Source organism: Chanodichthys erythropterus, chromosome 17, assembly GCF_024489055.1.
Source record: "Chanodichthys erythropterus isolate Z2021 chromosome 17, ASM2448905v1, whole genome shotgun sequence".
NCBI classification, from domain to species: Eukaryota; Metazoa; Chordata; class Actinopteri; order Cypriniformes; family Xenocyprididae; genus Chanodichthys; species Chanodichthys erythropterus.
The window spans coordinates 25577454-25605012 of record NC_090237.1 but is presented as its reverse complement, the minus strand read 5'-3'; the positions used below and the strand labels follow the sequence as shown (position 1 = coordinate 25605012).

Below are 27559 nucleotides of genomic sequence, written 5' to 3'. Positions count from 1 at the left end.
GGGAGCAATGACATTTCCTCTCTCAAAATCCATTAATGTACTAAAAACAAATATTTAAATCAATGTACTAATAACAATATTTAAATCAGTTCATGTGAGTACAGTGGTTCAATATTAATAATATAAAGAGACAAGAATATTTTTGGTGCGGCAAACAACAAAAAAAACGACTTTTGTGTCGAATCATGATTCGGATCGCGTGTCAAACCACCAAACTGCTGAAATCACGTAACTTTGGCACGCCGATCTACTGATTCGACACAAAAGATTCATAACACTCCGAAGCTTTCTGAAGCAGTGTTTTGAAATCGGCCATCACTAAATAAATCCTTATTTTGTTTTTTTGGCGCACCAAAAATATTCTCGTCACTTTAGAATATTAATATTCACATACAAATATCTTCTTGAGCAAAGGTAAAACATGTAAAAACAGAATCTGCTGTTCTGTGGGAGTTTTCCCTATTATTATATTAAGTGTTGTTCTTTTTCATAGATAAAGCCAACTTTGAACAGAATCCTCCTGTGTGTGTACTTCCTCTCGGCACAGGAAATGACCTTGCAAGGTGTTTGCGCTGGGGTGGAGGTAATTTACGTCTTTTCAATATTTTAACACAAATGAAACTTTGTGGGAATCCTTAAACCTACAGTAAATTCACACTGGATTGATTAGCTAATCAACTCTAGGGAAACTCTTTCATATATTATCACTGTAGTATTTCCATTTTTTCATGACTAATTAGATCAAAATATTACTATTATGTCAGTTCCTTGTCTATAAATAGCTGGTGCTCAATGAAGCCAACCCCTATATGTAATGTGACCTTTGGGTTTCAGGCTACGATGGAGAAAGTCTTTTGCAGATTCTCAAGGACATTGAGAACAGTACTGAAGTGATGTTGGACAGGTGGAAGATTGACATCATTTCTCTAGACAAAGTTGAAGGAGGAGATCCAGTCCCGTACAGCATCGTGAACAATTACTTCTCTATTGGCGTGGTGAGTCTGAACACTTAAAGCTGTATTTGGGGATGTAGAGACCCCTGTGATCCTTAACAATCAGCATACTTGAGCTCTTTCCCTTCCAATAAACAGAGAGAGACTCGCTTTATACGCGTCTGACCGGTGTGCTGGTCTAGTCCATTAACCATGATACAGTATGTGATGACTATGAGTGGAGTTTATGAATGAAGAAGTGAATAAGGCCCCTAAGTAATAAGACTAAATGAGCTAATCAAGAGGGCTGAGTGCTTTTTGAAATGCCAAGAGCATCTATTACATTAACAAAGCCATCTCTCATCACTGCGGTGAGGAGCAAAGCTTGCCAATTGACGATGAAACATGCCGTAGATGTTACACGGCTCTCGTCTTAGCGAACGGCGATCAAACACGTCGTGTGTTGATGCATCTCGGGCCGTCTGAAATCTAATGATGCTTATTACGGCGACCGCATGTCAGCCATTATCCAGAAATGTCAAGGGAAATACGGTAATTGACATTTACAGGTTTGACGGCTCTGTTTTATTTTAGATTTGTACACATCTTAAAAAAAAAGAAGAAGAAGAAATTGTAATGAGGGAGACATGCTTGGACAAATGTTAGTCAATGTCATTGATGTCATTTCATTAATCAGTATTAATTTATGATGATAGATAGATGGATAGTTAGATTTTATAATATAAATAATGTTTTATAATTAACATACATAACATATAACTTCCAATACATGGGTTGGACACTGAAACACTGGCTAATATAGTGTTGGAGGTTTCACACTTATACACCGATCAGGCATAACATTATGAGCACTGACAGGTGAAGTGAATAACACTGATTATCTCTTGATCACGGCACCTGTTAGTGGGTGGGATATATTAGGCAGCAAGTGAACATTTTGTCCTCAAAGTTGATGTGTTAGAAGCAGGAAAAATGGGCAAGCGTAAGGATTTGAGTGAGTTTGACAAGAGTCAAATTGTGATGGCTAGACGACTGAGTCAGAGCATCTCCAAAACTGCAGCTCTTGTGGGGTGTTCCTGGTCTGCAGTGGTCAGTTTCTATCAAAAGTGGTCCAAGGAAGGAACAGTGGTGAATCGGCGACAGTGTCATGGGTGGCCAATGCTCATTGATGTACGTGGGGAGCGAAGGCTGGCCCGTGTGGTCCGATCCAACAGACGAGCTCCTGTAGCTCAGATTGCTCAAGAAGTTAATGCTGGTTCTGATAGAAAGGTGTCAGAATACACAATTCATCGCAGTTTGTTGCGTATGGGGCTGCATAGCTGCAGACCAGTCAGGGTGCACATGCTGACCCCTGTCCACTGCCGAAAGCACCAACAGTGGGCACGTGAGCATCAGAACTGGACCACGGAGCTGTATCCAAAAACCACAGCTGCCCAAATCACCGCAGAATTAAATACGCATCTCTACTCTCTTTTTCCACTAAAAATGGTTTGTCGGGAGCTCCACAGAGTCAATATTCATAGTCAGGCTGCTATAACCAAAACTTGGGTCACACGTGCCAGTGCCAAATGTCGGTTTCATTGACGCCAACAGTGCAAGTCTTGGGCCGTGGACAATGTGAAACATGTATTGTTCTCTGATGAGTTGGTTTGGGCTGCAATTTCATGGCATTCCCTACTCTGCTTGATGTGCACGTCACTGCCAAAGACTATTCTGGAGAACCATGTGCACCTAATGGTTCAAACATTATACCCTAAAGGAAGGGCACATCATGATAATGCACAAATACACACAGCAAGACTTGTGACAGAAAGGTTTGATGAACATGAAAGTGAAGTTGAACATCTCCCATGACCTTTACAGTCACCAGATCTAAATATTTTTGAGACCCTTTGGGGTATTTTAGAGGAGCAAGTCAAAAAAACGTTTTCCTCCACCAGTGACCTGGCCACTGTTCTGAAAGAGGAATGGCTCAAAATCCCTCTGGCCACTTCGAAGGACTTTATCTGTCATTCCCAGGATGATTTGATGTTGTTTTGGCCACAAAAGGAGGCCCTACACCATGCTAATAAATTAGTTGATAGATAGATAGATAGATAGATAGATAGATAGATAGATAGATAGATAGATAGATAGATAGATAGATAGATAGATAGATAGATAGATAGATAGATAGATAGATAGATAGATAGATAGATAGATAGATAGATAGATAGATAGATAGATAGATAGGTCTCTGCTGTCTCAGTAATCATTCAGCTACAATATATTCCGTACTGTGTTAAAGAAATTCAAATTTAGTTGTTTGTTTGGATTAAAGAGAAGTGCAAATCTTGGTGGGATCAAGTGATAATTTTCCTATCACATTTTACATGAAAACACAAATTCCTTTTGAAAACAACTGTAAACCAATAGAGATTACAGAGCAAGTCGTGCTCATAATTACTTTGCAGATTATGCAAATGAAAAACAATGTCTTCCATAATTATGTATATGAACTCCAGGAACTAAACAGCCAACAAAAGCAGCTGTTGTCAGACAAGATGGTGCAAGAACATTTTAACAGATAAGGGTAATTTAAGACATTTACAACAAAACACAATCAAAAGGGTATCACAGCATCTGAACAAGTTCTTCAACTTTTAACTCTTTTTCAAGTTACCAATTTCTGAACAGAAAATATTACCGTTTTATGTAAGACTATTAAGTCAATATGAAAGATGTCAAAGGGAAAAATATATCAAACTTTAGCACTTTAAAAAGAATAAGCAGATTTTTTTTTTTTTAAATGTCAAATTTAAATCCAAAGACTAACAAGGCTGGTATAACAAACGTCTGTCATCTGCAACACATCAACAAAAACTCTCTCGAATCAAAGCTGTTCTTCATATTAACGCTTGTCTCGTTGACTGATCACCCTGTCAAGTGATATTTTGGGTAATTAGATACCATTTAAATACCAAAGTTGAAATATCCCTCTCCATTAGACAAGGGGTGTTATCACTCGGTCAGAGCCAGAAGCTAGAGACGGTCCCTAATCATACAGGATCGCCTAAGATAATGTAGTCTGTTTCCTAATGACCCTGCACTCATGTCAAAGTCATTACTCTCCCGGTGAAGGCACATCATCTGCCTGGACAAGCCGTAATTGGACTAAATGGTGAACTATGAGAGAACATTACACATGTCCCTTTATTAATTTGGTCACGAGAGTTTTGCAGTGGTAATTATCTGGGAGGGGTGGACAACGGCAGATGAAAGATAGCGAGTGACTGACTGCTGCAACTTTAACTTTAGAGTCAATGAAAGGAAATCTCTCCTTCATGAACGCCGGATACGATGACGTCTCTGAAAGCTCCTTGGTTTCAGCGCCGGGCATCAAACCGGAGCCAGGCCGAGGGGAGACCGTGCCTTTGCTCTCATGTTTTTATATATTGTGCAGTTTGTAAGAAAAGAGCAATACAGTCTTTTAGATACGCCTGTCATTTTACCTTTCTTCTTGTTCTGCGTTCAAGAAAACGGAGCCTGGTGGGACCCCGGGCCTCCCTTTGCTCTACAACTAACAGCGGGTTTAAAAGATGTCAACAAAAAAAAGGAATTGATTTTTTTGGCTTCCACTAAAAAATTTTCAGCAGTGAGCTAGCAGGGGGTCTTCTGTGTGGAGGTGGTTTCATTGGAGGGGCTGGATTCACAAATGGTCCTAAGAGTGTTTGGGTCTTGGGGGGGAAAGAGAGGGAGGTATAGAAGAAAGTTTCTGCAAGTTTTTTTTTTTTTTTTTTTTAATCTCCGAGCACACCCAAGTTCACTCATACTTTTCCCCCCAAATATACCTTTGTAAATTACCTGTTTGAACTTTTTGGGCATCCATTGCAAATCATACAGTTTTTACTTTCTTTTTGGCCTAAGCTTTTCTGGGTCAGAATGTCTACCTTGGGTTGTTTCGCCAAAGTGTATAGTGTAAATGCAGATATGGGTCACTTTTAAAAGAAGAATCAGAATTTGGCCATTATAACCTGCAGTGTAAATGTGGCCATGAATGTGCACATCAACCCCATCACTTTATTCATCGTTCATGTAAACTATTTTTGGATTCATTCCGATAGAAACAAAAATGATCCATGTAAATGTAGCTAATGATACTAAAGTGTATGGGGGGAGATAACTTATACACTGAAACACTGTATGGAGATCTCTGAAATGGAGATTTTAATGGCCAAATTCTGATTTGTTGACCTTTTTTTTTGACGACCAGCTTACATTTTCTTTTAAAAGTGTCCATATCTGCATTTACACTATACACTTTGGCGAAACAACCCAAGGTAGACATTCTGACCCAGAAAAGCTTAGGCCAAAAAGAAAGTAAAAAATGTATGATTTGCAATAGATGCAGATGAAATGATAATACAAGCTTTTACTTTCTGCACCGTCTTTAAAGGTCAGCAAAACATTGGTCTCTTAAAGGAACACTCCACTTTTTTTGGAAAATAGGCTAATTTTCCGACTCCCCTAGAGTTAAACAGTTGAGTTTTACCGTTTTCGAATCCATTCAGCCGAACTCCGGTTCTGGCGGTACCACTTTTAGCATAGCTTAGCATAGTTCATTGAAACTGATTAGACCGTAAGCATCGCGCTTAAAAATGACCAAAGAGTTTTTATATTTTTCCTATGTAATACTTGACTCTTCTGTAGTTAAATCGTGTACTAAGACCGACAGAAAATAAAAAGTTGTGATTTTCTAGGCTGATATGGCTAGGAACTATACTCTCATTCAGGCGTAATAATCAAGGAACTTTGCTGCCGTTCCATGGCTGCAGCAGTGCAATGATATTACGCAGCGCCCGTGAGCCCCTGCTTGCACAGGGAACGTGCCTTGCAACCATGGAGACATTTGTGAGAGACGCTGCGTAATATCATTGCGCTGCTGCAGCCATGATACGGCAGCAAAGTTCCTTGATTATTACGCCTGAATGAGAGTATAGTTCCTAGTCATATCAGCCTAGAAAATCACAACTTTTTATTTTCCTTCGGTCTTAGTACACGATTTAACTACAGAAGAGTCAAGTTTTAAATAGGAAAAATATCAAAACTCTTTGGTCATTTTTAAGCGCGATGCTAACGGTCTAATCAGATTCAATGAACTATGCTAAGCTATGCTAAAAGTGGTACCGCCAGAACCGGAGATCGGCTGAATGGATTCGAAAACGGTAAAACTCAACTGTTTAACTCTAGGGGAGTTGGAAAATTAGCCTATTTTCAAAAAAAGTGGAGTGTTCCTTTAAGGAGGAGAAAAAAGTGGAGAGCCCTTTTTGCAGCCTGGGCATTAAAAAGAGTCATGTGATCGAGGTTGGTGTCCACCTGAGTTGACGTCATTCACTATCGTCACTTTTTCAGTGACGTATTACGACTTGCATTGACGGGAATATTTGATCTGTCCGCTTACATGGCAGATGCAAATGCATGTATGAATGAGGCCTGAAACCGATCTGAGAATATCGGAATCCATGTGTTTTTTCCTGCTTACACATTCATGGGTTATATCCTTTTCCAATCAGTGCCACATGGGAGGAAAAATTCAGAATTGGGTCACTTGAACCATGTAATGTAAATGTGGCCTATGTCACAAGCTTCAAATCAAAATTGATCATTGAACATTCGCACACTGCATGAATATACAGAGTTTCCCACTGTCGACGTATACTAATCATCATCCTTCCATCGTTTCTTTTCTTTGTTTTGAAAAAGCAGGCTTAATATTTATCAATTTCAGGTCCGACGCAAGAACTTTCCTGCACTACTTCACGACGGTCATTTATTAAACTATATTCAACAACAGCTCCTTCCTCCAAAAATTATAATAGAGCCATTCGCACTCTTTTTCAAAAAGAAATAGTTACTACTATTTTATTGGAATTCTTTATTAAACGGTAAAATGCTGGGACAAAGTGTGTTTTTTACCCAAGAGATTTCATATTAGAAATAAGGTTAAAGAAGTATCTCATTCACAGGTTTTACCCAGTTAATCACTATTTACAAAAATTAAAAAAGTGATAAATTGTGCTTTCTGTAATAATTATCTCGAAACTGCATTGCATTTATTTTGGCATTGTACTTTTTCAGTTATATTGTGGTGTAAGTTACAGAAATTTATTAATGAAAATATTCAATGTTCAAGACCTTTCTCTCTCTTATGGGAAAATGTACTCTTTGGTTTTACTGATTATCCTTAAAAAAAGATGAAGTGGTGTATTTAATTAATGAATTTATACTTTTGATAAAATATTATATTCATAAATGTAAATATACTAATCAGAAAACCCAATTTTGCAGTTTTGTTGGCTGAGGAAGGGCTGTTTTAGAGACTTTCTGAATAAGAAAGCTATGAAGACTTTAAAAATCTGTGAGCTTTACAATGTATTTATTTGATATCGTTATACTTGAATGCACTTTTTTTTATTATCTCCCATGGCACTGTTTTCTTTTGTTACTTTTTTTGTATAGTTGGTTCTCTTCATTTTTTATACTGTATGTACATTGTTTAATACTTGCATTTGTACAGAATGTTTATTACATGTTGATGGACTTTTAAAAATAAAAACAGCTTGTTTTGTGCGTCATTATGCCATTTCTACTTCGTTGCACGTGCACAAAGCTTTCTAATTTCTGTTTTCATTTGAATTTTAGTTTAAGTTTTAGTAATAGTGGTTTTTTTGTCATTTTTAGTTTATTTATTATAAACTTAATAATAGTAAATAAAAATAGTTTTTTAGTAATAGTAATTTATTTATAGTTTATATATATATTTTTTTTAAATATGTCTATATTGTTTTTAGTTTATTTAGTTTTAGATAATTCAGTATTTCAACTTAAACTAAACAAAAATGAGAACTCTTGCCTTGGCTGAAATAAGTTTCGATATTTTATGTTCTCATTTATTGCAGTTAATGTTTATTTTACTTCAAGTAATGAAAATGCTTTTTATGGTTTTAGTTTTAGTTAATGATAATAACCCCGATTTCCTGCATACTCCCAAATTAATTAGTAAGTCAAAATTTGCTGTGATGTTAGAAAACAATTTGATGTGTATTAAAAACTGGGGACAATTACATTTTTGTATTTATTTATTTATTTATTTATTTATTTATTTTCAGTTTTCCTGTTGTAGATGTTTCACTTTTCACTTAAATTGGTTTGTGTAATGGGTTCATTATCAAAAAAGGTCCCACTTTTGCCTGTATCCAGTGTAGGTCAAACAGTTTTGTGTCATATTGCTGTTTTCTGTGAATATTCAACATCTCAATAATGTAAAAAAAAAGTAACTTTAAAAATGATAAAAATACAGTTTCATGACCATTCAGAAATATAGTAAATGTTCTCCATTCACTTGTCATGTGTGTAAAAAATTATTTTACACCCTGTCTATAATGTTTAATTATATTCTTAACCCTTTCAGCATATGTAGTTGTACTTCCTGTAAGCGACAGCCACACTGAATCATAATGTTTTTTATCATAATGTTAAATCTGTGGAATTCTGTATATCTTCTATAAGGTGTATAAAGTGTGTTTATCTTGCTTCTCCTTTTTGTCCTTACAAATGATCAGGCCTTCAGAATCTACATTTCTCAATCAGGACATCTCTATACATCACCATAGCAACAAAACATTTACAGTAGTGCATGCAAGTGCATCTGAACCTCTAACCCCCAGATGTCAGAGTGGAAGAGTATCTGCGACAGGCGCCAGCAGAGCTGCAGCATCCTGTATATGTGTGTGATTAATTAGCCGAACCACGTGTTAGACCTCTTGTCAATACTCATCATCGTTGGCTGGAACCCCAGCAAAGAATCGCAAACACCTTATCTGTTAACACACATACATATGCATGGAGCCCAAACTTGTTTCCAGTCACGTGGAAGGGCGATCAGGCCCGTTATTGGTGCTCTGTGTAGGGAAAGAATTTAGCTTTGTCTGGTTTTAAAATACATTCATCTGTTTTTAAAATAAACACGTCTCTGTCTGTGACGTCTCTGACGTGAGGCTTTTGTTTATAGCTAATGGCCCATGATAAAACCATCATGAAACTATTCAATACAATCCTCAATCTGTTGTCTTTTCATCTTCACACAGCTGTTTTGTCGAATTCGAGATTTTAAGACCCAGATGCACAGCGGATGATGAGAGAATCCGACACACGAGTTTAATAGGTCAAAGGCCCCTAACGAAGCGCTGATGACTGTCTATATCTAATTTGCTTTTTTTTCTCCTTTTGTAGGATGCATCTATCGCTCATCGATTCCACATTATGAGAGAGAAACATCCAGAAAGGTTTAACAGCAGGTACCTCTCTTTCTCTATCTTTGTGTTAACACCAAACACTTCACCAACACTGCATCTTAACTCCCACTGTTTTGGCTGTCATCTCGATCTGTAAGCTCGCCAGCGTGTCTGCTGGGTTTACAGTGAGTTAATGCCCTGATAACTCTCCTTCCCCCCTCAGGTGTGTCTTTGAGACTTCTGCCATGCTTTTATTCCCTAAAATTAGATGAAGATGTGGCATTGTGTTGTTATGGATCCCAAAATCTGATTTTGAGCAAAAAAAAAAAACCTTTGTAAGGTTGAAAGAAGAATGTTTTTAACATAAGAAGTTAATGTGTACACAAGAGATCTAGAAATGTTGTTTAAGGCCACAACCTTCAAGATTATAAGGACTAAATGCACCAGTAGGGGATAGGGTGTATATATACAGTGCTGGGTAGATTACTTGCAAATTGTAGTCCGTTACTGATTCCAAATTACATGGCAACATTTTAGTTAGTGAAGTAATCCATTATTTAAAGGATTAGTTCACTTTCAACTGAAAATTAAAAGCCATCCTAGGTGTATATGACTTTCCTCTTTCTGACAAACACAATCTGAGATATAGTTTAGTTTTTTTTTTTTCCCTAACTTGAATATGGAAGACGGTCTGGCGGAAACTAGATATTTTACTTCATAACTTGTTAAATATGCATTTTTTTTTTTTTTTTTTTACACAAACGCAATGCTTCGCTTCAGAAGGTCTTTATTAACCCCTCGGAGCCGTGTGGAGTACACGTTTATGATGGATGGATGTGGATGGAAGCACTTTCTTCAGCTCATACTTGTTGGTATCGCTCACTGCCATTATAAACCTCGGATGCGTCAGGATATTTATTAATATTTCTCTGATTGTGTTCATCAGAAAGAAGGAAGTCATATACATTTAGGATGGCTTGAGGGCGAGTAAAGCTTGGGGTAATTATCATTGAAATTCAACTAATCCTTTAAAGGAGCCCTAGAATTAAAAATTGAATATATATTGGCATAGTCAAATAACAAGAGTTCAGTACATGGAAATGACATACAGTGAGTCTCAAACTCCATTGTTTCCTCCTTCTTATATAAATCTCATTTGTTTAAAAGACCTCAGAAGAACAGGTGAATCTCAACATAACACCGACGGTTACGTAACAGTCGGGATCATTAATATGTATGACCCCAATATTTGCATATGCCAGCCCATGTTCAAGGCATTAGACAAGGGCAGCCAGTATTAACGTCTGGATGTGCACAGCTGAATCATCAGACTAGGTAAGCAAGCAAGAACAACAGCGAAAAATGGCAGATGGAGCAATAATAACTGACATGATCCATGATAGCATGATATTTTTAGTGATATTTGTAAACTATCTTTCTAAATGTTTTGTTAGCATGTTGCTAATGTACTGTTAAATGTGGTTAAAGTTACCATCGTTTCTTACTGTATTCACAGAGACAAGAGCCGTCGCTATTTTCATTTTAAACACTTGCAGTCTGTATAATTCATAAACACAACTTCATTCTTTATAAATCTCTCCAACAGTGTGTAATGTTAGCTTTAGCCACGGAGCAAAACCTCAAACTCATTCAGATTCAAATGTAGACATCCAAATAAATACAATACTCACATAATCCGACGCATGCATGTAGTATGCATGACGAACACTTTTTAAAGATCCATTTTGAGGGTTATATTAGCTGTGTGAACTGTGTGTATGCTGGTAAAAGCAAGCGCGAGCTCCATTGGCGGGGGAGCACGAGAATTAAAGGGGCCGCAACCTATATATTGGTGCATAGTTAATGATGCCCCAAAAATGAATAAAAAAAAATCTATGGGGTATTTTGAGCTGAAAATTCACAGACACATTCAGGGGACACCTTAGACTTATATTACATTTTGTAAAAAAACGTTCGATGGCACCTTTAAGGTAATATAAATAAACTTCTTTTTAATTACTTTTAGATTACTTTTGACCAAACTCATTTTATCACATTGAATTGAATAGGATAATACTGATACAATTAAAATAAATAATTCTAAAATAATACAAATTATAATAAAAATGTGTTTGAAAGAAAAAAGACATAGCAAAGACAATACATGGTTATAAGACTTACTGAGTGATAATTCAAATAATTAAGGTGTTCGTCAAGAGTTGATTTGATATGCAGTGTTGCAATGTTGATAAAACACTCCCTCTGGCCTTCTTCAGTCAGTTCTGACCGAAAGATTTTATATTTTGAATTGTTAAAAATCGTAGCTTTGTCGGAATGAGATAACACTTGGTGACTTTTGTAGCATTACCAATATGAACACACAAAAAAATCAAGGACATGATTCGGACATGTTAAGGCATCGTAAAAAAAAAAATCACACTTACCTTCTTTTCGGTCAAAAATGACCGACATAGGAAATGAATGGGAAATACGAAAAAATACAACAACTCAGAGAATCTTTTGTTGGTACAAACTACAAATCAGACACTGTGCAGAAACAAAGTGTGCAGCACTGAAGGGGGGACACTCTGAAATGCCAAGAGTGCAAAATAGACACAAACACCCCCCCACCCCTCTCCCCCCACACATATATATGAACCAGCACGACTATAAGACAGAGCAAGTTTATGCAAATGTGTGAAATAAAAGCAAAAATTCAGCCACAAAGCAGTAAAAAAATGAACTGCAAGAAAGGGGTTACACTCTAAAACACCAAGAGTACAAAATAGAAACACCCACTCACTTACACACATTCACAGACAAACACACACACAACACACCATTATAAACATACAAATGAACCAGTGTGGCTGTAATAGTATGGTAAAATTGAGCCAAAACTCAAATAAGAGGGTGAAATCAGATCAAACACAGATTTTTTAAGCTTTTATAAAACACACCTGTTATTATTGTTATTTTTTATTGAATTTTGATGTTACGTGTAACAAAATGGTGCCCTCTATGTTCAGGTTTGACTGTAGTAAAATTAATGCAAAAATTTAAAAATTAAAATAAAAATCTAAACCTTGACAAAAAGTAGTCTTTAAGAATGTCTAAGTTTAAATCCATATCCAAAACTTAATAAAAATAAGTGTTTGTGTCCAAAAACCACTAGAGAATTTTATATAGAGCTCTATGGGAATCTAGTGGTTACGACATGGCATTGCATAAGTTTTTCTTTTTAACTCTCACCAAATGGCACTAATCTACCTAAATTTTATTTTAAATGCCTTGTCTCTATTTTAACATGGAATACTGCTTGAATTGAAAAATAATTGAAAAATATGTTAGATTTTTTTTTTTATTATTTTCAATGGGGAAAAATAGTTAACAAAAAATTGTATAAATATTGCATAATATCATAAAATACCCTCAAAATTTTATATAATAATCAAAAAATATTATAGACAAGAATAGACAATAACAAGAATATATTACATTGGTTTTCCTGAGGAACAAAAAAAATTACTTTCCAAGGCTTCGGTCACTTTTGACCGTAAAGAAGGTAAGTGTGACACCTAAACGAAGAAGGCCAAAGGGTTTTTAAAAGTGAAATGATTTCTGTAAATCCAATGATTTAAATGCATTTGTGGCCTCTCAATTTTCCATGTAATTATAGCCACCTGACTAGTGGCTAGTCTGTGTGCGATTCCACAAAACTACAAGACTTTCTGAATGTATATAAGTGATCTAGTTTTTTAAAAGAAAAGTAAAATTTGAAATTTGAAAAAGACTAAATTCTGAATTATTTCCCATTGTGTGAATAATATGTAATCATGTAATCAATAAAATAGTAACTGTAGTCTGATTGTGTATTTTAAAAAGTAATATAATCTAATTACAAGTACTTAATTTGTGTAATCTGATTACTTAATCCAGATTACATGTAATCATTTAATCTGAATATTTTAGTATGGCTTTTCTAAGACTTAAAATTGAGAGACAACTATATACAAGCCATTTATAGGTTGATTTCCCTAAGCATTTTGGCTCTGTGGTGTTTTTAATACATTGTCCTGTTTGGTTAAAGGATTAATTCACTTTAAAATGAAAATTACCCCAAGGTTTACTCACCCTCAAGCCATCCTAGATGTATAAGACTTTTGGATGAACATGATCTGAGTTATATTTACAAATATCCTGACGTGTCCAAGCTTTATAATGGCAGCGAACGATACCAACTAGTATGAAGCTCAAGAAAGTGCATCCATCCATCATAAACACACAGCTCCAGGGGGTTAATAAAGGCCTTCTGAAGCGAACCGATGTGTTTGTGTAAGAAAAATATCCATATTTAACAAGTTATAAAATAACATATCTGCCAGACCGCCTTCTGTATTCAGCTTTCGAAGAAAGTGCAACGCCTCTCGATGTAACGCAATGTCAGTTATGTTTTTTTTTTAAGTTGAATGTGAAAGATGGTCTGTTGGAAGCTAGATATTTTACTTTATAACTTGTTAAATATGGATATTTTTTTTTTTACACAAATGCATCGCTTCACTTCAGAAGGCCTTTATTAACCTCCTGGAGCCGTGTTAACCTCACTTTCATGAGCTTCATACTCATTGGTCCCGGATATTTATAAATATATCTCAGGTTGTGTTCATCAGAAAGAAGAAAGTTACCTAGGATGTTTTGAGGGTGAATAAAGGGGTGATTTTTATTTTTAAGTCAACTAATCCTTTAAGCAGTCTGTCAAAGCAACATTGGCTCAACCAATGATGTAAATTTGGTGCGGGATTATCTGTTTGTGCAACCAATAGTCGATTGAAAAACCTGTTTGAAAACATTCATTACTGTTGCATCTGCATTTAGTGATGTCAGTGTCATAGATATTATACACTTCATCCTTAGTTTGCTATTGGAGTGATACAGGCTTACTCAATGTATGTATTTACACAAATAGATTTCCTATTTCCTATTCTTTTAGCTCCAGCAGACCTTTATGAATAGTCAAGCAACAGATGTAGATGCTCCTTTGTGTTGGAGTGTTTAATTCTTTGCTGAAAGGATCTGAGTGATGTGGAACATCTGTGATTAGCCCACAATGTGTGCACCTTCTAATGATGAGCAAATTTGATATCTATGCTCCCATTAATATTTAATGTCCCAATAAGTCAGTATGAACGCAGACGAGTAATTGGTTGGGTAATTGAATTTGCTTGGGTAGTTTGACATCATTTTTCCATCACCGTGATGACACAAGACCTTCAGGAGAGTCTTTTAATAATCAAATGATAATTATACTTTCTATGTGTGATACTATTTTTCAAAGATGGTGAGCAGATAGCATTTTAATTTCAGGATTGGTCAGGAGTCAGAAGCCATGAATGTTGATGTTGATTCACACATAATCGAACAGTATTCTGATCACACAAGAGTATGTGTACAGGAACTGTTTTAAACCACTGTGCTTTTTGAATAATTATTAAGATATTTTAAGAAAATTATACCATCTGTTATTTGAATTTGATAAATAATTCACATGAGAGAATGGGTTTAGATCTCTCTATTACATAGTATCTTTTCTCCCTCAATAATGTATGATCATAGTTAGGAAGGTATTGCAGATTTTTTTTTTGTATTGGATTTTTCTAGGAACCTTTATCTTTTACAAATATATAACCGTTTTAATATATCATCATATTGCTGAATCATATCTCGCTTAAAGTTAAAGGCATTGGAGGTTTTTTTGACATTGATCCATAGGGGTCTTTCTATGAAACGTTTGATAGGTGGTTTTTAAAGAACCTTTTTGCATGATTTTCAACATTCTATCAGAAAAATAATGTTAACTATTGTGTTTTTAGTCTAGTTGATCTAAGTTTTTGCATGTGCATTATTAGTTACTTCATACAAAATGTTTTTTGACCATTAACCATATTAGCTAAGTGTTCTAGCAAGCGGCATGTTAGGCCATTGGTACAATTTTGTCAGTCTTCTCTTTTTTTAATGTGGCGTAGCACTGAAATTACCATCTTTATCATGACTTTTTGGCTGTTTTTTCATGCAACTTTTCCAATCTCTAACATTTTTTTTAGTTCACACTGCCTGTTATTGAATGTCATTGCATTGACCTTAGCGAAGACACAAATATTTGATCAGCTTAATGAGCAACCCAACAATGGCCAATTGGTTTTTAATTATAACACGGTATCGTCTCGTTGATAACGGACGCGGGGTCTTGAGCGAACCCGGTTCCCTGGTTTTATTTGCACCTCGGGTGATTACCAGGAGGAAAGTGAGAAGATTTGACACTTTGCAGATAGATTAATTTACTGCTGGAGTAAGACCAGAGGGTGATAATGAGGTCGAGGATTAAAAGCAGACAATCAGTGTGGCGGCGTCGCATGGACTCGTTAAAGTACACTTTCTCTCTCATCACTGATCGTTCATGCGGTTCCAAGATAATCTCTGTCTTCAAGATGATGCCAAAAAGGAGAAAAGAAAGTGTCTCAGTTGTCTTCGGCTTTGTGAACTTTATTATTACAGTATGTGTGCTGTCTTTTGAAATGTGTGGCCTTGTGGTTGTCTCCTTCAAAAAATACCATTTGATTGCATTTTCCACCACAGTGCCATAGTAAAATTGTGTTGAGTTGGTATTAATCATCACTGCCATCTAAAAATTATCATTATATATATGTATATATATCATTATATATATATGTAACATCGCAACAGGCTTTCAAATGGCATTGTTTATATATATATATATATATATATAAACAATGCCATTTGAAAGCCTGTTGCGATGTTCGATGCAGATCCCATATTAAATTCAGATTTTACAACAATAAAAACAATAATAATAAGAGCTACAGTCAAACCAAAATTTATTCAGACGCTTTGAACATTTCATTCATTAATACCGTTTATTTACTTTAGTTAAAAAAAATGGTAATAAATTATGACAAGATCTCAGAGTTAAACTGTGTCAGAAAAAATTTAATTATGTCAGATAACAATTAAGCAAAACATAGTCAGGTCAAAGTGTCTGAATAATTTTTGGTTCCACATTTTTTTTAAAATCAATTTTACTATAATATGTCACAGTTTACTTTATTTAGCTATCCTCACTTACATAAATGAACTATAGTGTCCTGCACCTACTAGTAAAATATATCAAAAATGTCTGAATAATTTTTGGTTTGACTGTATATGATATCCAGCTGAAATCTGTCATATGGCAGATGAACATGATTGGATGTGTGGCTGTGAATGTTCATGCACACAATGTTTCCCGATAATAACTTTAAAGGAATATTTAAACCCCTAAAATGACTTTGATTGTTCTTTATTTTTCTAATTTTTTTTTTTTTTTTTTTTTTTTTTTTTTTTTTATCACCGTTTAAAATTTTGGGGTCTGTAAGATTTTTTTTTTTTTTTTTTGAAGAAATTAATACTTTGATTTCATATTTATTACTTTTATTTCAGATAAATGCTGTTCTTTTAAACTTTATATTTCTCAAAGAATCCTGAAAAAAAAAATTCCCCAAAATATTTAGTTTTTCAACAATGATGATAATAATTTTGCTCTTTTGAGCAAAATTCAGCTTTATCATCACTGGAATAAAATGCATTTTAAAGTATTTTGAAATAGAAAAGTTATTTAAAATTGTAAATAATATTTCGCAGTTTTGCTGTATATTTGATCAAATAAACGCAGTCTTCTTTCAAAAACATAAAAAAAATATATATTTCTGACCATTATTTTATTATTTTTAAAAACTTGTTCAAGGCTTTTTTATTCCATTATTGCATTGTAGCCATTTCCACATTCACACCAAGTGTGAAATAAATTAAAGTGCCATTAATGTGTCATTTATTTTAGCTATATGATACTGACCAGGGAAGAACGCTTGAGCCGTCTTTGAAACAGCTTACCGCTGACCAGAGTGTCGCCTTAAGGGTGACATGCTCAGCCTGAGGCGGTCTTCTTTAATTATTCTCTGTTTAACCTTTCCTCAAGTCGGAGGGAGGCTGAACCATAGAGGGCCGTTTAGCGTAATGAGGGTCCTCATCAAAAAGCTAATGCAGAAGCTAAGACTGTTTGACCCACTGCTCTCTCTCTCTCTCTCTCTCTCACTCTCTCACACACACACACACACACACACACACACATGTAAGCCATCGCACCAGAGCCCTGGGCACCAGCGCTATGCACACTGCTCCTCATTTCAAATGAAATCGCTGGTCTGACTGGGATGTCATCTATAATTAATGACCACTTCAGAGTGTAATTTATTGAGATCTCACCTGTGGCCCTGTCCTCATCCCTGCTGGACTTTCAAACACCTCCCAGCTCCACCCACCCACCTCCTCCTCATGTTCACACACTACTTACATACAGAAATAGCAGACAACTCCACCTGATGTTTGCACTTAGAAGATCTCACACCTTTGACATCTACGTCAGGTATCAACACTTATAACACTAAAAGTCTTTTATTTGTACATACAAAACTACATATTCAGGATTTGAATAGACCAAATGTACAAATCTTTAAAGGGTTAGTTCATCTAAAAATGAAAATTTTGTCATTAATTACTCATGTCATACCAAACCTGTAAGACTTTCGCTCATCTTCGGAACACAAAATGAAGATATCAGAAGAGGTAGTTGCGAGAACAGACCTCTAAAGTGGTAGTTGCATAGCTGTCAATGGAGGGACAGAAATCTTTCAGATTTCATCAAAAATATCTTCATTTTGTCTTCAGAAGATGAGCAAAACAGCATTTATTTGAAATAAAAATATTTTGTAGCATTATAAATGTCTTTACTGTCACCTTAATGTTCATTTCTTTAAAAAAAAAAATGACACCAAACTTTTGAACAGTAGTGTATAAAACATATAAATCCCAACAACCTGCCTTTTCATTAGTGGGTTTATTGGAAGACCCCATTGCGTTTGATTTCAGATTGATGGCCATCCGCCAGATCCTCTATGGTTTAGTCTCGTTCATGTTTGTAGACGTGCCAGGACTTGCTGTCATCTGATTACCTGTGTTGCATCTCTTAGACTCAGTTGGCAGATGCTGGTCTCCATCTGCAGGGCCTGTGAGACATTCCCCATCCGTACTGGAACAGAATTCCACAGGGAAGCCCTTACTGTACAAGAGACTGAGTGTTAAACATGTGCACAGTTGTGTATCACAAATCACTCAGACACAACAGAGCTGTAGTTAAGTTTTAGGTGCCGATGTGCACTTGGTCTCTGTGGCATGGCCAGTAGTCAGATAAAGCCCAGCGGTACTAGAAAGGCCTCCTTTCCCTGCTGAGATCTCCTCCGCCTTCACGGCAACCTCTTCAGTGCCCACAGCCCCATGTGGAGTCACTGACTCCTGCAGGGCCGGCAGCTGTCAGGGAACCTCTCCTCCTTCACACTCTCCAGCCATTAACCATCACTCTGAGTCAGGAGATCCTACTTTACTCATAAACTACTCGCATGACAGGCCTGTCTTTACACTCTTTTCATTCCAAAATGCACACACACAAAACTGTTAAAGTTTAGTCTTTTGGTAGGTTTAAAGTTTAAGGCTTCAGTTTTCCCACAAACATATTACAAAACGACCTGCTACTGTACATGCACTCTTTACATCTTATATTTTCAGTAAACTTATTGCAATGCATTCTGGGATTGTTTCTCCACAAAGGATACTTGCCTTAGTATTAGGTGTTTTAAGAGGCAATGCATAGTTGACCCAAAAATGAAAAATATCCCATAATTTACTCACACTCAAGCCATCCTAAGACTTTCTTCTTTCAGACAAACACAATCCGAGATATATTTAACAATGTCCTCCAAGGATTATAATGGCAGTGAATGGGGGGCGTGATTTTGAAGCCCAAAAAACTGCATCCATCCATCATAAAAATAATCCATATGGCTCTAGGGGGTTGATAACAGCCTTCTGAAGTGCAGCGATGGGTTTTTGTAAGAAAATAGCCATATTTAAAACTTTAAGTATAACGGCCTTAGGCATTGATTTGCGGTGGAAGAGTAACCCCTGACCTGACGCAGGACGCAATGACGAACGTGGAAGCGCAGGGGATAGAGCAAAACACGCAATTTATAAGTCAAATATGAGACATTTTAAAGAGAAATGTCGGAGGATTTCAATATAAGAGAAGAGGAGCTTCGGTTTGTTGAACAGCCCTATTTGTTCGAACCACGAGAGGCGTCTAAGCTTACGATACTCTTACATCTTACATCCTCCATCATACATCGTGTCAGGGGTTACTCTTGTGACGCAAGTCTGCTTGCGCAGTATGTGTACAGTCGCCTACCAAAAGCTAGTTATTTTAGTTTATAAAGATATAAATATGGATATTTTTCTTACAAAAACCCTTCGCTTCACTTCAGAAGGCCTTTATTAAATACCTTGAAGCCATATGGATTATATTTATGATGGATGGATGTATTTTTTTGCAAACGCGCCCCCCATTCAGCATCAGTATAAAGCTTGGAAGAGCCAGTATACAGTGGCGGAAAGTATTCAGACCCACTTAAATTTTCAACTCTTTGTTATATTGTAGCCATTTGCTGAAATCCTTTAAGTTCATTTTTTTCCCTCATTAATGTACACACAGCACCCCATATTAACAGAAAAACACAGATTTGTTGACATTTTTGCAGATTTATTAAAAAAGAAAAACTGAAATATCACATGGTCCTAAGTATTCAGACCCTTTGCTCAGAATTTAGTAGAAGCACCCTTTTGATCTAATACAGCCATGAGTCTTTTTGAGAAAGATGCAACAAGTTTTTCACACCTGGATTTGGGGATCCTCTGCCATTCCTCCTTGCAGATCCTCTCCAGTTCTGTCAGGTTCTCATTTGCTCTGACATGCACTGTGAGCTGTAAGGTCTTATATAGACAGGTGTGTGGCTTTCCTAATCAAGTCCGAATCAGTATAATCAAACACAGCTGGACTCAAATGAAGGTGTAGAATCATCTCAAGGATGATCAGAAGATATGGACAGCACCTGAGTTAAATCATAGTGTCACAGCAAAGGGTCTGAATACTTAGGACCATGTGATATTTCAGTTTTTCTTTTTTAATAAATCTGCAAAAATGTCAACAATTCTGTTTTTTTTTCTGTCAATATTGGGTGCTGTGTGTACATTAATGAGGGAAAAAATGAACTTAAATGATTTTAGCAAATGGCTGCAATATAACAAAGAGTGAAAAATTTAAGGGGGTCTGAATACTTTCCTTACCCACTGAATTTTTAAATATAACTCTGATTATGTTCGTCTGAAAGTAGAATGTCATATACACTTAGGATGGCTTGAGGGTGAGTAAATCATGGGATAATTTCATTTTTGGGTGAACTATTCCTTTAATATGCAGTGCTGGGTAGAAACTGATTATATGTATCTGGATTACGCTATCAGATTTAATCCAATTAAATACTTGTAATTAGATTATATTACATTTTAAAATACTTGTAATCAGACCACAGTTACTTTTTTATTGATTACATGATGACTTAATATTCACAAAATGGCAAAATTCGCAGATTCTCCATATATATATTTTTTTAAATTCTTACTAATTTTATGATTTAAATGTTCCTTTCTAAAAAGCCTATTGCTTATATATGTTCAGAAAGTCTTCCAGTTTTGTGTAATTGCACACATAAGAATGGCCACTAATAGGCGGCTACAATATTTACAATATTATTTACAATTTTTTAATTAATTAATTTCTTTCATTTCTGAAACCCCTGCGGTTCCTACACAACCCCAGAAAGTGGGGTATGTTTAATGCAACAAAGAGTGAAAAATATTTTCTTCCTCTCTGCATTTTTATATGCTAATATGCTACGAGATTATTCTACGATACTGATTCTAAATCAGTGTGACAAATGAGTTAGGTCAAAAGTTTTCAAAAGATAATAAGATTTTATTACCTAAAATTTGTAATGTAATAGATTTCTTTACTAACTACAATTTTCATTATGTAATTTCTATTCAGTAATGGATTACAGTTTGTAAATAATCTACCATGCACTGTTAACATTTAAATGTTGTATGTATTTATTCCTTTTAAATTTTTATATTTCTAGTATATCACATTATCGGTGTATAACACATTTTAATGTTTTTGAAAGAAATCTCATATGTTTAAAAAAAGCTGCATTCATTTGATCAAAAACACAGTAAAAAGGTGATATATTACTACAATTTAAAATAACTGCTTTCTATTTTAATATATTCATTATTAGTTTTTTTTTTTTTTTTTTTTTTTTTTTTTGTATTTTTTAAGTATGCTATCTATAGGGTTTTAGGGGGTTTTACAGTTTTAGAACCAACCCTAATCAGAATGTTTGAAGAATATCACAGAATCTCCCCAAACTCCAGTGTCATTTTACTTTACTTTCTTCTGTTAAAAAGCAAACACCTCTCTTCCTCGCTCTCTCTCTTTCTTTTTGTAGTGTCATGTTCTACAAACCAGTGCATCAGAACAATCCTGACAGAGGTAGTTATATCAATGTGATATTTATCACCTCAGATAAAGAAGAAATTAGTGTGAGAATGAGGTCGTACATCACTGCAGGTTAGATTAGGTGTCAAAAGAAAAATCAATGACAAGACCATGTTTGCCTTCCTCAGACGCAGCAGAAAGTGTCGAGAGGCAAAGTCGCCTCGGGTCGACAACGCAACCGTGACACTTTGCCTCAAGTCCCTATTCAGTACCACTGCGAAGTTGACACAATGTTGATTCGCAACACTTTATGTACACTTTTCATACTTAGTTCGACTCAGTGACCTCATTTACACCTGTTTCAATGATTTCATTCCAGCCCTCCTAGTGTGTGCATGGATCTTTCCTACAGTCTTCAGTGCAGATGTGACCCTCGATCAGCCCTACTTGTGTGCGTCGGTGAAAGGGAACGGAACAGATGGGAATCCGATTGAAGAGATGAGATGCTCCTAATTACCTAATGAGCAAAGGGATCGGCTTGATTTGTCGCTTTAGCACTCTTGTTAGGTTAAGTGGAGGGAATCGACTAAGGAGCCGTCGTGGCTCAATCTATCCTGATCTTTTGCTCAAATGTTTGCAATACTGGAACTCAGAGGTTAAGGCGAGTGAAAAGACACATTGTCTAAAATGTATAGTATGTTGGAGATCCTTCTAGAATGAGACAACTATAATTTGTTTAGTATTATTTATCATTGTCATCATCATCATCATCTTTTTCTTTCTTTTTCTTTTCTTTTTTTGTTCCAAACCTGTTTTTTTGTGAAACACAAAAATATCATAAAACCATCATAAAAATCTAATAAAACTCTATATTTTTATGTAAACTATATTTAAGTCATAACTATATGTAGTAGAATGATCTATGAAGTTTCTTTAGTTGCTTAAAAAATTACATCATATTGATTTCATGTTCAAAATTCTTTCCTGAAACAAATTATTAGTAAGAGTTCAAATGATGCAACACAGTTACCTGTGTCTTTTACCCTTCTTATTCAGATAAAATATGACTTTTGCTAACAAACCATCGCTCAGGATTCTGCTCTGGGTTTAAAAGCAGCTGTTAATTAGTGGTCTTTTAATGAGGCATATAACAAACCATATGTTAATCCAGGCATCCAGTATGTCCTGAATGTATGTGTAACTAAGTACACACTTAAAGGAGAGTTATCAGCCTCCGTCGCTATAAAGAAGTGTGTGTCCGTTTAATCCATGCTTTGAAGTGTGCCTCGTTACATACGGAGGCCGATCTCGGCATGTGCACCGTGTTTTCCTCATCCTTTCTGCTGTATATTGACCATGTTGCACATTATAAATCAAAGGCGGCAAGGTTCTCCTGCAAGTGGCTAATGAAAGCTCATTTTTAACGTCACTAAATGGTCCTGACAAAAAGTCTAATGAGGAAATCAATAATTCAGCGATTGTTGTCCTGCTTATACTAATAGATCCAGGTTGTTGGGGCTGGGATCCAGTGAAGAGGGGGCCATTTTTTATTGTGTAGTTTCTGCACATCAGCGTGTTTTAAAAGGTTTTTTTCCCCGCCGCGGACCCCTGATTGATAAACTGTTGTGGATTTGCGACTGATGCGAGGATTTTGGTCGGATTCAGGTTATGGGCATTCAAGAAGTGCTGTTGCCATTAATATGAATTTAATCCATTCTGTGTGAAATTAGGTGAAGAATACCTGTCAACTCCCTTTTAATTATAGAGGCACAGATTGATGTTAGAAAGATAACACTTTAAAACTGCTTTTCTGTATTTATCTTTTATTGTACAATATTACTGAAAAGCATTTTTTTTAAATACACTCTTAAAAAAAGTTTCCAAATAGAAGTTTTCACAGCAATGCCATAGAAGGACCAATTTTGGTTCCCCAAAGAACCTTTCAATTATCAGTTATTAAAGGCAATTTACAATCTGCAATTTGTAACGGTCCATGTCATTACGTCGCCTGTCAATGACTCGTATCCACATTACCCTCGATTTCCGGTTTTACTTCTGCAGAAACCATGGAAACACCAAAGACTCTTTAATATATTATGTGTTTATTTACAAACCCGATTCCAAAAAAGTTGGGACACTGTACAAATTGTGAATAAAAAAGGAATGTAATAATTTACAAATCTCATAAACTTATATTTTATTCACAATAGAATATAGATAACATATCAAATGTTGAAAGTGAGACATTTTGAAATGTCATGCCAAATATTGGCTCATTTTGGATTTCATGAGAGCTACACATTCAAAAAAAGTTGGGACAGATAGCAATAAGAGGCCGGAAAAGTTAAATGTACATATAAGGAACAGCTGGAGGACCAATTTGCAATTTATTAGGTCAATTGGCAACATGATTGGGTATAAAAAGAGCCTCTCAGAGTGACAGTGTCTCTCAGAAGTCAAGATGGGCAGAGGATCACCAATTCCCCCAATGCTGCGGTGAAAAATAGTGGAGCAATATCAGAAAGAAGTTTCTCAGAGAAAAATTGCAAAGAGTTATCATCAAGTTATCATCATCTACAGTGCATAATATCATCCAAAGATTCAGAGAATCTGGAACAATCTCTGTGTGTAAGGGTCAAGGCCGGAAAACCATACTGGATGCCCGTGATCTTCGGGCCCTTAGACGGCACTGCATCACATACAGGAATGATACTGTAATGGAAATCACAACATGGGCTCATTGTCATTGTCGGTGAACACAATCCACCGTGCCATTCGCCGTTGCCGGCTAAAACTCTATAGGTCAAAAAAGAAGCCATATCTAAACATGATCCAGAAGCGCAGGTGTTTTCTGTGGGCCAAGGCTCATTTAAAATGGACTGTGGCAAAGTGGAAAACTGTTCTGTGGTCAGACGAACCAAAATTTGAAGTTTTTTTTTTTTTTGGAAAACTGGGACGCCATGTCATCTGGACTAAAGAGGACAAGGACAACCCAAGTTGTTATCAGCGCTCAGTTCAGAAGCCTGCATCTCTGATGGTATGGGGTTGCACAAGTGCGTGTGGCATGGGCAGCTTACACATCTGGAAAGGCACCATCAATGCTGAAAGGTATATCCAAGTTCTACAACAACATATGTTCCCATCCAGACGTTGGGAAGACTTTTTTGAGATGTGTTGATGCCATGAAATTTAAAATCAACTTATTTTTCCCTTAAAATGATACATTTTCTCAGTTTAAACATTTGATATGTCATCTATGTTGTATTCTGAATAAAATATTGAAATTTGAAACTTCCACATCATTGCATTCTGTTTTTATTCACAATTTGTACAGTTTTTTGGAATCGGGTTTGTAGACAGGTGAGCAACTGTTTGGATACCTTTATCGACAGAAAACAAATCATTATATAGATCAAAACGGTTAGTCTTATTGTTTGAATATCTTGTTTTCTTGATTTACCATGAGTAACATGTTTGTACAATGCCTGTCAGCAATGGCACCACATGGAAGAGAAATGCCACAAGACCTGAGAAAGAAAATAATTTCTTTACACCAGAAAGGTGAAGGCTACAAGAAGATCAGCAAAGTTTTACTTATCAGTCAGAATTGTGTAGCAAAAGTGGTAAATTTTTTTTTAAAAAAGATGGAACTGCAACATCTCACAGAGACATCCAGGTCGTCCATGGAAGTTAACACCTCGACAGGAGCGTCTTCTGATGAGAAGGGTTGAAGAAAATCGGTATGCAAGTTCACTGCAGTTATCTAAAGAAGTAGAAAGCCAAACTGGGGTGACTATTTCCCATGACACAATACGGCGTACACTGCAGAGGAAGGGTATGCATGGGTGCCGTCCACGAAAGAAGCCTCTCCTAGAGACCAGGCACAAAAAAACCCGTCTAGAGTTTTCCAGGGCCCATGCTGACAAAGATGAAGACTACTGGGACTCTATACTCTGGAGTGATGAGACCAAGATAAATGTTTTTGGAACTGATGGCTTCAAAACTGTATGGCGTCGCAAAGGTGAGGAATACAAAGAAAAATGCATGGTGCCTACAGTGAAACATGGTGGTGTCAGTGTCCTTATGTGGGGCTGCATGAGAGCTGCTGGTGTCGGGAGCTGCATTTCATTGATGGCATCATGAATTCACAGATGTACTGCTCTATACTGAAAGAGAAGATGCTACCATCACTCCGTGCCCTTGGTCGTCGTGCACTTTTCCAACATGACAATGATCCTAAACACACATCTAAGGCCACTGTTGGATTTCTGAAGAAGAACAGTGTGAAAGTGATTCAGTGGCTCCTGATCTGAACCCAATCGAACACCTATGGGGAATTCTGAAGAGACAAGTTGAGCATCACTCTCCATCCAGCATCCAGTCTCTAAAAGAGGTCATTCTTGAAGAATGGAAAAAGATAGATGTTGCAAAATGTCACCAATTCCATGCCTAGAAGACTCGGTGCTGTCATTAAAAATCATGGAGGCCATATAAAGTACTAGATGTCGTAGTTTTTGTTTTGGGGTGTACTCATTTTTGCATCACCCTAATTTGAGTAAAACTGAAAAATGTGTAATCTACAATAAGTTATATTATTAACCTTAAACTTAGTCTTGTCAACATTTTGGAAATTGTTTTTGTTCATTGAGATATTGTTTAAAATGTTACTTTTCAAAAGGGGTGTACTAATTTATGCTGAGCACTGTAACTTTCAACACACTCAAATGTATTTTAGTATGATTGTTTTGAAGTAAAACTGTATGTCTAGTAATTCAGCACTTGTAGCTATTTCATTAAAATGGAATAAAATAAAGTGATTTTAAGTGATCAAAAGTAACTGTAACATAGTTCAAGTTCCTTCTAGAAGAAGGAAGCAAGAAGCGGCAACTACAATCGTAAAATAAACAAAACGACAAAACGAAAGGGGCGGCAGCAGCCCACAGTGGAATATATGCATAATAAGAGTTCCAGAACCTCCATGGGGCTCAAGGCCGGTATGTTGTCTCTCATTAGTATTTGCTCCTCCAGCCTCATTCTGCACCTCGGCTCTCGGCCTCGCCCTGCTTCATACCACAGTAGCATTAATAAAACTTTATAAAACGGTGAGTTCCAGTCCTTGATTCTGATTGGCCAATAGCTGTATTTTATTCACAATTTTATGAATCATGAATAAAACAATGGTACAACACCCTTAGCAACGTAAACATATGTTTGTTCTCATTGATACTGTTCACTGAAGCTTGTATTACCTGCATCTAAATAGCATTTTCCTTCAGGTCAGTCCTAAGAAAAATCTGTTTGAATGTAAGCTGCGATATCTTGTCCTTTTAACTACGTTTTATTTTAATAATCTAAAGAACTTTTTTCATTTTGTGCAATATAAAGATTACATGAATTTTAAAGCTTCTTCATGGAACCATCAATGCCAATGAAGAACCTTTATTTTTAAGAGTGTACCATGCTAACAATCACCAAGGACCTCTGGATCCTTTTTATTATTTTCATCCCAATTTCTGACTACTTCTCAGATCCCATTATTATGCTTCGGATTGTGTAATTCTCTAAATCTCTATATCCATGGTGTTTGGACTCTGCTATAGAAGGTTCAGGTGTGTGTGTCTGCTGGTAATGAAAACAGATGGTGGTTTGTTCTGGTGAGGTCACTGATCATGATCCTGGTCCCAGAGAGACTTTGTGTGGGGTGGGGGACAGGGGTCCGGCTCCACAACCCACTCTTAATTGAAGGGGCAGCTAGATTACCCTCTCTGAACCCTAGCTGGGCTCTGTAATGGTAGGGGTTTGCGCCATGTGCTTCAGTTTTTGAGTCGTCCTGGATCATT

At 36.2% G+C, this 27559-nt stretch overlaps 1 protein-coding gene and 1 long non-coding RNA gene across 6 annotated transcripts in view; one reads left to right on the top strand and one right to left on the bottom strand.

Annotated features, from left to right (window-relative positions):
* The window catches only part of dgkb (diacylglycerol kinase, beta), a 74978-nt gene that overhangs the window by 31015 nt on the left and 16404 nt on the right, over positions 1–27559 (top strand). For 4 of the 5 annotated variants that reach the window (XM_067364805.1, XM_067364808.1, XM_067364809.1 and 1 more), the window contains 3 exons: positions 494–583; positions 835–995; positions 9225–9289. In XM_067364805.1, the coding sequence (XP_067220906.1) occupies positions 494–583; positions 835–995; positions 9225–9289 (316 nt within the window). The remainder of the gene's footprint in view (positions 1–493; positions 584–834; positions 996–9224; positions 9290–27559) is intronic. The other variant, XM_067364806.1, reaches the window with a different exon arrangement.
* The window catches only part of LOC137004463 (uncharacterized), a 58765-nt gene continuing 49520 nt past the window's right edge, over positions 18315–27559 (bottom strand). The window contains exon 4 of the long non-coding RNA XR_010892135.1: positions 18315–18395. This is a non-coding gene — a long non-coding RNA (uncharacterized lncRNA). The remainder of the gene's footprint in view (positions 18396–27559) is intronic.